The sequence below is a fragment of the Scardinius erythrophthalmus genome, assembly GCF_964197995.2.
Source record: "Scardinius erythrophthalmus genome assembly, chromosome: 3".
In the NCBI taxonomy this organism is placed as follows: Eukaryota; Metazoa; Chordata; class Actinopteri; order Cypriniformes; family Leuciscidae; genus Scardinius; species Scardinius erythrophthalmus.
Genome location: NC_138223.1, coordinates 56,451,251 through 56,462,262, shown reverse-complemented (window position 1 = coordinate 56,462,262; position 11,012 = coordinate 56,451,251). Strand labels below are relative to the sequence as shown.

Here is an 11,012-nt window from a genome sequence, read left to right as displayed (position 1 = left end):
AAAGTTTTAATTTACTTGGATGCTTTTTAAATAATTTTAATTGTTTAATATCTTAGTACATTTAAAGTTTCATTTGGTACATGAATCTTCTGTAGAGGATTTGAAAGAAGGAAAGGACAAGTTAAACATAACTCAGATAATGGTAATGTTTCTAAACTGGAATATGCTCATCATCAACTGTAGAGTTTGCTGTTAAAGGGATTTTGGTTTTTATAAAATTACTTACAAATGTACAGTCATTGAGTTTGTGTGTGTGTTTGGATCTTATTTCCAGAATATACAGTACTGTGCAAAAGTTTTAGGCATGTTATTATCTTTAGACTTTTGCACAGTACTGTAGTCACGTATTTGTTATATATTTGTATATGTTATAATGTTCGGCCTTCATAGTGTAATTATATTGCAACCTAAAAGCTGTCAAATATCCCCACCTAGTGTTCAAGTCAAATATCTCTACCTACTGCCAAATGACAATTTTGACAGGCAGCAGACTTAAAAACACGTAATTAGCAAAACAAGACAGAGAAAAGTCCGGCATGCCAATGCACTTTCATGTCTGGACCTGCGGTCACTGAGACAGTAATTAGTGTTTGGCATGTAATAGAGTGGTAAATATCAGCATTAAACTATTTTTTACCACATAAAACTATTTAAAATGGTTCTGATACATAGTATGTTAAAAACCTCCAAACTGCATAAAGAGCCGAGAGTCAAACTGACCAACAAAAGGAAACACTGATCACCATAATGATGACCAAACATTTTCAATAAGACATCAACATCTAAACCTCTGTTAATTCCCAATAAAAACTTCTGTAGACGTCTGACAGAAATAAAGTCAGTCTGGTTAGTAATAGTGAAGCTGGTAATGCTGTTTGTGGAGTTGTTTAATCCTCCTCTGCTGAGATCTTCACAGATTTAATGTCTTCTTTTCTCTTCAGTTAATCAGAATTCTAACCAGACTGACTTTATTTCTGTCAGACGTCTACAGGAGTTGTTATTGAGTAGGGGTGTCCATGGTTAACCGATTAACCGATTAACCGTTAAAAATTGCGTAACCGAGTGAAACATTTTGCTCGGTTAAGTGGCGTCAATGGTGTGCATTGAATTTAGTTGTAATACATTTTTGCACCGCCAGAGACCGCTAGACCAGTTTTCTAATATGAAGCGGGCAAAGAAAGCGCGCGTCCGAGAATGAAGGCTGTGCGCGAGCCAGAAACAAATATAGTCAGTCAGTATCCGCGCCACTGATCGCAGCACAATAATATCTGTCTGCAGAGCCGCAGAGCCACAGCTTTACACCAGCAGTTTTACCCCGCGCATGCGCAGTTTCATCACAACAGTTTTACCCGCAGAGTCCGTTTACCGTTACATTAACCCATACAATTTGTATTATGCATTTCCTAAACATGTACTTGCTAATCAAACACTTTATATGAACAAACTACTAATCTATAAAACACAATCGGTCTTCCGACCTTTTACTGTGTTGATATGCGCGAGGGAGAGAGAGCAATACAGCGCTCGTGTTGTTTGAAGGCGGTGAGAGTGCGCGCGCGCGCGGCCGGGGCTCTCTCACTGTTTGTTCTTATGCGCCCTGTCCACTGATCTAAATAATTAGTTGTTACGACGACTTATTTGTTCCCTCGTTTTAATAAATCGTGGACACGTTGAACTATTTCCCTCCCTCATTTTGATTTAACGTGGCCAAAAACAGTTTGATACTATTAATTAGTGAATGCTAAAGACCTATATTTTGTGAATTGGTGAATATTCAGGTGAATTATTTCGTGGCCACGAATTAATAATAATTATTAAACTGTTTTTCGTCCCTGTGAAGATAGCTCTTCAGTGAAGGCCGACTACAGCTTTTTATTCCTTTTTTTTTTGTGAATTGGTGAATATTTATCAGTATCAGGTGAATTGTTGTGGCCACGAATTAATAATACCTCAGCACGTTTTACAAGCCCCTTCTCGATCGCAGCGGCAACGAGCACTTTGATCACTTGATTTAAAAAACAAAACATTTCAGCGCTAGATCGCCTAAAAAAAAAAAAAAACGAACGAAATGAATGCTCTGCTAGTTAACTGAAGATGTTTTGTTTATTTGTATTGGTATTCATGCCGCGAGATGTTTCAAAAGTGGTGACAATATCGACCTTAGAAAATAGTGGTGGGGACATGTCCCACCCGCAAATTTTGCCTATCTCGGGGTTGCGGCGCGCACACTATGGTTAACCGAGTATTAACCGCTAAGGGCCTCGGTTAACGGTTAATGAAAAACTTGAAAACGTGCAGCCCTATTATTGAGAATTAACATTAATTAGATTTTTTTTTGTGGCTGCTGTGACAGTGTGCTTGTCAAACATATTAGCTAATAGTAATAGTTCAACTTACAATCATTGTTCTATTCTGTCCAACACAACTTCATATACAGAGTTTAGTTCAATCCATCTCTACTCTCTCAATCCACAAGCTCAATGTGACACTGCCTCCTACTGGCAGAAAGAGCTCAATGTACAGTTTCAGGATGAGTCCTTTATCCAGATTTACTGATGAAAATACACTATGATGATTCTGGAGTAGTTTGTTCTTTAGCGTGTTTCTTCTGGTGGGTCTGAAAACTACCTAAATAAGCAAATCTCTCGTCGCAGATGGAGCAGCGGTAAGGCTTCTCTCCTGTATGAACTCGCTCATGAGTCTTCAGGACGTCCGATCGAGCAAACGTCTTGTCACACTGAGAACACTTGAACGGTCTTTCTCCTGTATGTATTCTCTGATGCAAAGCTAACTGAGTGTGTTGCTTGAAACTCTTCCCACAAACGCCACAGTGATACGGTCTTTCTCCAGTGTGAACTCTCAGATGAAGTCCAAAATTAACCGGGCTAAAGAAGCTCTTCCCGCAGTAGGAGCACAGGTACGGTTTCTCTCCAGTGTGAGTCCTCTCATGGCAAGTCAATTGAGATTTGTGACGGAATCGTTTATCACAGTGTGAACACTGATGTGGTTTCTCCTGAGAGTGTATTTTCTGGTGTGACTTTAGACAGCTTGAGTTTGTGAAGGTTTTCCCACAGTCGCTGCACTGGAACGGCTTCTCTTTGGTGTGAACGCGCAAATGGATCTTCAGATGGGGTTTGTGGTTGTAACTCTTCTCGCAGTGAGGGCACTTATACGGCCTTTCACCCGTGTGGATTCGCTTATGAGCATCAAGATTCCCTTTGGTGCTGAAATACTTGTCGCACTCACTGCAGTGGAAAGTCTTTTCGCCAGTGTGTGTCTTCATATGAATTCTCATATTAGATGTAGTGTTGAAAAAGTCCTTCCCGCACTGTTCACAGTGAAACTCCTTCTTCACTCTGTGCTCTTTTGAATGAAGTCTCTTCTCTTCTAAGGTAGGAAAGCTGATGTCGCATCTCTTGCATGTCAAGTCTTTCTCTTCTGTGTGTGTTCTCTCATGTCTCGCTAAATGTCCCTGTGAGCTCAATGTTTTCCCACAGGTGACGCAGGAGAAACTCTTGACCTTCAGCTGCTCTTTTGATGTCGAGGTTGTTTCCTCATCAGAAGATGAACCGCCATTCACATCTGAAAAGAAAAAAGGTATTAAAATGTCGGTCACACTATACAATAAGATTCCATTAGTTAATGCATTGGTTAACATGAACTAACCATGAACAACGACTCTGTTTAGCATTAGTTAAGCATTTTATATAATTTTCCTTTAAATGGAAAGATGAGTTTTATTAGCTTGTGTTCAAAGCTAATCTCTAGGTCAAACCATTACCCTTACAGAAAGGCTAGACTGCCAAAGAATTAAGAATGTGAACTGCAAACAATAAATGTTTTGTGATTCATTTTACATCTATTTGCAAATAAATACATCATAAATTGTTTTGTAGAGAGCTTAAATGCTACAGTGCCACAAAACGCATGCAAACTATAGCTAACAGAAGCTAACCTTGAATGAAAAAAAACTTAACATTTCTCAATGTGGGCACAATGAAAATTACTGATACTTATGCTGCGTTCACACCAAACGCGAATATGCGTCTAAATTTGCGCCTGCCGCATCTAGTTATACACGTGACCACTTTGTGTCCATTCGCGTGTCAAGAGAAAACTTTCGCCTCCGGATTTAGCCTCTGACGCGCGTAAATTTAGCTTCAAATTTTTTTTTACGCGCGTCAGAGGCTAAATCCGGAGGCGAAAGTTTCGAAACCCATTGGCGGCCATCTTTTTTAGATGTTTATCGAGCATTAGCATTAATCGAGAGTCACCACTCGTATATGCTCTGGTGAGCAGAAACAGCTGCGTAGGGGACATCGTCGCTGTACTCGGGTCCACCAGACCCTCCGGAGGGTTTCAGGAGTTTCACAATTTGCTCCAGGAGCTAGGTTTGGTGGACCTAACGGTGAGGATGCTGACGAGGACAGCGTAGGCCGTATAAGGCCTCGGCCTCGAGTAGTCGCTGCCTGACGAGCCCGCGCTGTACAGCCTGGCGCGAGGTTCACCCTCGCCCGCACCCACCTAATCTGTCATTTATTTTTGTTTTGATGATAAATGGAGCCAGTCTCCAAAAGTGAAACCTGTCCTGTGATTTTTTTTGTTCGTTGTTTTTATACACTAAATTGCGAATTCGCGTCAAACGCGTGAATGTGAACGCAGCATTAGTCCACAGTATATTTAAGCTCCATGCATGTATTTGTAAATATATCTTACATTTTTAAAAGAAAAGATTGTCTTTTTTCACCATTACTCACTGTGGAGCCATTTAAGACCACCTTATGTGTTTCAATGAGGAATCCCTCTAATTGCTAACTTTGATACATTTTCTGCAAGTGTTCAATGATAACATTTCTTTGTGTGCTTTTACCTTACAAACCTTTTAACCTTACTTACTATCTTAATTTACAACTATATTTAGATAGGCCTACAAATTACACACATTCATTCAAATGAGATAGAGCCTGTTTTGTCCTAAAGTCCTTTATGTATAACTGGGCATAATTCGGGAGCCAAGCTGAGTTAAGGCTTGAGATTCCGGGCATGGAGATGTTCCAGAGGGACCCTACATTCCCTACAGTCCTGAGCCCATGGGACCGTCCGGCTCAGAGATACTGCCAGTTCATGTCCAGCTTTGACCGAGTTGGGGCTCCGGACTCCGGGCATGGAGGGGTCACCCAGTGGGGGCAATGCCAGGAGTATTGAGCCCTAACTCGGCTTTCTTCCCGAGATATGGTCACTTCCTTTGGAACTTTGATCGGGCATAACTCCAGAGTCAAGCTGACCTAAGGCTGCATACTCCCGGTGTGGGGGGCCCACTAGGAGACCCCCCGAAACCTCATAGTTTGGAGTCCCAGCTCGGCTTCCTTCCCGAGATACACCCCGTTAAACTTCCACCTTTGACAGGCATAACTCGAAAGCCAAGCTGACTTGGCTTTTGAGTTATGAAACTCGACTCCCGGTGTGCGGGGCCGACTAAGAAGCCCCCCTAAGCCCAGAGTAAGGAGGCCCAACTCGGCTAAGCGCCCGAGATACACCTGGTCAAACTTCCAGCTTGACTCCAGCTACAACTCCAGTCAAGCCGACTTAAGGCTCCAGACCACCGGCCACTAACACCTACCCATCCCACCCAGGGCTCTACTCAAACATTAGCAAAAGGAATTTTTTTTAATACTTCCCTGTCACTGAATGAAGTTTTACTTCTTTAAAATCAATACGTTTTTATATTTTGTCAATCTATGATGATGTGAGCTTATTTGGAAAACATGGTTTTTCGATTAGAGTGGGTGGGACGTGCCCGGAACACCTTCCCAGGAAGGCATCCAGGAGGCATCTGGAACAGATGCCCGAGCCATCTCAGATGTCCCCTCTCGATGTGGAGGAGCAGCGGCTCTACTTTGAGCTCCTCCCGAGTGACCGAGCTTCTCACCCTATCTCTAAGGGATCGCCCAGCCACCCTGCAGAGAAAGCTCATTTTGGCCGCCTGTATCCGGGTTCTTGTCCTTTCCCAATCCCAAAGGTACTGTCCCCGGCTGCCACGCGATGTTGCAGAGGTGTGTCAGCCAAGACGGATCTCCTCCACTCCTGGTGCCTTGCCACCGAGGAGTTTCTTGACTACCTCGGTGACTTCAGCTTGGGTGATGGACGAGTCCACCTCCGAGTCCTCAGCCTCTGCTTCCTCAATGGAAGACGTGTCGGCAGGATTGAGGAGATCCTCGAAGTATTCCTTCCACAGTTCGATGACATCCCCAGTTGAGGTCAACAGCTGCCCACCTCCAATGTAAACAGCGTTGGTAGGGCACTGCTTCCCTCTCCTGAGGGATCCCGATTTTTTGGCTCCACAACCATCCGGGCTGCAGTCCGCTTGGCCTGCCGGTACCAGTCAGCTACCTCAGGAGTCCCACAAGCCAGCCAGGCCCGATAGGACTCCTCCTTCAGCTTGTCGGCATCCCTTACTTCCGGTGTCCACCACTGGGGATTGCCGCCTTGACAGGCACCGGAGACCTTACGGCTACAGCACAGAGCGGCCGCGTCGACAATGGAGGTGGAGTCTGAGTTCTCGGTCCACTCAGACTCAATATCTCCAGCCTCCCTCGGGATCCAGTCGAAGCTCACAAAATACAAACAATGAAAAGTCCCAGTGTGGATACTAGTGAAATATTCAAACACATTCGATATAAACAAATATATTTATACAATAATAATGGCAATATATTTAATATGTGCTTGTGTTGTTAAATTGAGCTTATAGTTTCCACTGTAATTGGCAAAGAACGTACAGTATATCTGTGTTAACTACTGAAACCTTATTGTAAAGTGTTACCAAAATGTCTAACTTAAAGGTGCCATTGCATGGATTATTTTATTATTTTAGAATGTTTCCTGGGGTGCCCTTATAATGTTAGTATGTTTTTTAGATCAAAACTTGTTATAATTTAGAAATAAAAGGCATATTTCCTAGCCTGATTTCATCCTCTGATTTGAACGCTCTGTTTGAAGGGGCGTGTCTGTGTGAGACTTCAGCGTAAACGCCCTCTGCTGTGATTGGCTGACATGCTTGCATATGAAATATCTAGCATTACGTATGGAACTCTCTCGAAAACTTTTACTATTACATCTATTATACGTTTTTACTATTACAGCTGTCAGGAATCGTAAGAAGTTTTTTAAGTATTTAGATCTATTCCCATCACATAAAAGGTTGCAGTCTGTTGATCGCATGAGTGAAGATCTTATCATTTGTGTCCAGATAAACTCGCGCTGTGTGATTGACAGCTTGGGCGACTGGAAAGGGATTGTTCTTTGATCGCTATCTGTATATTAATCACAGTTTAAATACGATTATTTTCATCCTACTAAGAGAAACGATGTGAAGTTGATATTTTAGTCACTGGCTTGAATTACTGATGCATAAACAGTACTGAACGACTTTGAGAGAAAGATTATCTGTCTGAACTTAAACAATTACACATCAGAAATTCACATAACCCACTGGTTCTTCAGAGGCTCGGATGAAGGAACTAAAAAAATACTTTTGTGTTCATTTGTACATCCAAACACTGAGCAACTGCCATGCTTCGCTCGTTTGCAAGCCATGATGTCTCTCAAGGAGAGCAGAGAAAGGGGAGGTGACCTTTCCCCTTATGACGACATAAGGGGAAGATTTCTAGATTTGCCCGTCTGAGCTTTCATTTTCTCAAAAATACCCAGGGCTTGGCTTACACACATCTAAACATCTAGCCACTGGGGGACCATAGGCAGGCTATAGGGGAACTCATATTAAGGTTAAAAAAAATCATAAAGTGACATTTTCATGCAATGGGACCTTTAAAATGAACACAATTAGATTTAACGAATCATGCACTTACCATCATGAAATTCTATAATATCTGTCTATTTTTCTATAACTTCTAGAGCTTAAAATTAAAGATAAACGTGAAATTGTGATGCAGCTCATGATAGTGTTTTCAGCACATCGATTCACAGTAACTAATGTCTGCACCTGCTGATTTAGGAGCACAACTACATGTTTACACACATTCTGACTATGATTTGCTATAACCAAAGATCATAAATGGAAGATACACACCTGAAGGAATAAAATCATCGTCATCATTTCGATTATCCTCATCCTCATTTTCTTCATCCTCAACATCATTCTCATTCTGAACATCATCTTCATCCTCCTCCTCACGGCTCTGTTGTTGTTCCTCTGCTGTGGTTTCTTCTCCTCGTCTCTCTATCAGGTTCCTGCAGTCCTCCAGTCTGACGGAGCACATCTTCATCTGCTGTTCTCCAGCATTACAGTCAGAGGTTTGATCAGCGGATCCATGATCCTGAGCGTCAGTATAACACAGTAAAGTGAGGCTGAGCTCTGAGTCCTGTGTGTCTCTGGATCTCCAGACTGAATCCTGAGCTTCTGTCCCATCAGTCACACACACTGAAACCTTCTCCAGTTCCTGACAAACACATCATAGATCAACACAAATAAACAACAACCAGTTGATATTAGCCTCATTACTCATCAGTTATCTCTAGTGGGTATATTGGTGATTTGTTAGCATTTTGCTCCTGTCTTAATTTGAGATGTGCATAAGAAGTGAGAAGCTAACAAAACTTTGGTTTGATTGAGCTGAAGGATGAAATGATGAGCTGCTCAAACCTCTCTGTCGGGGTTGTCTCCTCTTTCTCTCAGCTTTGCCTCCAGTGACGCCACCTCTTTCTTCAGCTGACAGATTTCAGTGATGAAATCCTCAATATCCAGCATGGACAGATCAGTTCCTACTGATTTACAGCAGATCACATCCATCTGCGCTCTCATGGTCAACATCTGAGGACAAACATATAATTATAAGAGGAATTTAATGAACTCACACTGATTTAAACTCAAAATGATGAACAGAATAAGAAAATGATTGCATTTTCTGATAATATTAATACACAGGTAGATATTAATTTCAGATATAAATTAACATATGTTTAGGCGTGTATATGTTTAAATTCATTATCGTAGGAATATCATTATAATACATTATCATTATCTAAAACTGCTGGATTTAAACGTAGATTTCAGAAATTAAACATGATAATGTGATACTTGTACTCGTTTCTAAGCGTCATTTAAGTGTCCAGCATTAAAAAATAAACGTTATAACAATGGTTTAATTACAAATATCACAGTTAAAACACAGCTACTGTAGTAAGAAACGGTAAATGTGTGTTTACAACTCCAAATAACTTACACTTAGGATACTATTATTACAAATAAGTTACCCTTTACTATGGTTACTGTGGTAAAACACGGTTAATTCGTTGTTTTAAAAGATAAATTCGCATTAGTAGTTCATTAGTTAGTTTAAAGCTCATTAAAACACTACAGACAGAACATCAACAATCACACACACAGTTAAAAACAACACACCTCAGTGTGAGCGCGCCGGGCTTCCTCTTCTTCAGTGGTTTAACCGGTGGACTGAAGAGCGTCACAGAGACTCCTACAGGTCTCAGGAAGAAACGCTAGTCAGTAGAGATCGGGTGCTTCTCAATACTTATTTGTGCATCCTCGTTTCCTTTCCTCGTTTATTTCTGCCTTAGTTTTGTTTTCACTATAAATTTTTTTTTGGATGTATCCTGAAGACAGAAATACAAATTGTTTTCAAAATAACACACACACGTTTGTTTGGAAATACTTGTGAGGACCACCATAGACGTAATGGTTTTTATACTGTACAAACTGTATATTCTCTCTCTCTGAAAAAAAAAAAAAAAACATGTTCTGTTTAGTACTATTTTCATTGATTTCTCTCTTTTGACTATTTTCCACATGCTTACACAACATAATAGATTTAGTCTAGATGGAAATAGGGGTCCACGCGCACCCCCGGCTTTTTTTATGCCACCTGATTTTTTAAAATCTTTAAAGTGTCTATTTTCAGAATCTGCCAGGTGCCAAGCTGAAATAATGTCCCAAAGGCTTCATTTTTAACCCTTTGCACCAAACCCGAAAAATCTAATGTGATATAAAGTGCCATAACTTTTGATGTAAACAACTCACAGAGACAAATGGACACATTTTTCCATACAATTCTGACCCAGGGAAATTGTTATTTGTTATATTTTACAACATCTTGACCATCTATGGTCAAAAACAGCAACAAAAAGCTAATTTGACACCATTTTTATTATACTAATAGCAGCCTGAAATGGGCTTTATTTTAATATTTTACTGCACCTATCCTGAATCTGAAGAAATTGAAAATAGCTTTACTTTTGAAGTAAACAAAACAAAACAAAGCAAATTAACTTAAAAAAAAAAATCCAAAAAGTTGACTAACTGCCAGTTTGGGAATGTTGGGGCTTTGCAGTTGGCAGTTGTGGCCGTTGGCTGGTGCCTGCAGATCGCCATCTCACACTGCTCTCTCTTTTGGAACAATTTCAGTACGTATTTGAAACTATAATTAAGATATACCTTTGTAGTCATAACTAAGTCGTAAGTCATTTTTCAACAGTTTTTACCAGAGATGGGGGACTCGAGTCACATGACTTGACTCGAGTCGCAAATTTAAGGACTTGAGACTTGCTTGACTAAATTAAGAAAATGACTCGACTTGACTTTGACTTGAGATCCAATGACTCGAGACTTGACTTGACTTGAACTGTATGACTCGAGAATGACTTGATATAGGCCTACATTTTTATATAAATCATCGCAACATCAATTGATGAACAAAATGAAAGCAACGGAACCATTGACGCCAGTCATCAGATTCTGCGCGATTGCGTGACGCTGCACAAGCCCAGAAAAAACACATCGCGGTGAGCGCGGCAGCGCGCTAAATACAAAAACATCTCCCAGCATCGTTTCTTTTTGGATATAAAGACTAAAATTGACCATATTCATACAAGAAGATTTGCTGTACGCATAATAACTGGCAAGGGATATCGGACGACCATCACAACCTCGAACAGTCGAACTTCATTCACCACGTCTAAAAGTAAGCTATGGCTTGTTT

General features: G+C 40.9%; 1 protein-coding gene across 4 annotated transcripts; it reads right to left on the bottom strand.

Annotated features, from left to right (window-relative positions):
- Positions 1–104: 104 nt before the first annotated feature.
- Positions 105–9,527, bottom strand: LOC308687517 (uncharacterized protein). 4 transcript variants are annotated; one of them, XM_081360114.1, is made up of 4 exons: positions 9,422–9,527; positions 8,663–8,830; positions 8,090–8,459; positions 105–3,582 (listed from the first exon to the last, which is right to left on the bottom strand). In XM_081360114.1, exons 2-4 carry the CDS (start codon positions 8,828–8,830, stop codon positions 2,567–2,569), a joined length of 1,554 nt encoding a protein of 517 aa, XP_081216240.1. In that variant the 5' UTR covers positions 9,422–9,527; the 3' UTR covers positions 105–2,566. The 4 variants fall into 4 exon arrangements, with proteins under 4 accessions (XP_081216240.1, XP_081216239.1, XP_081216241.1 ...); XM_081360113.1 differs by having other exon boundaries at positions 9,274–9,429; XM_081360115.1 differs by having other exon boundaries at positions 9,405–9,429.
- Between the last annotated feature and the right edge of the window lie 1,485 nt (positions 9,528–11,012).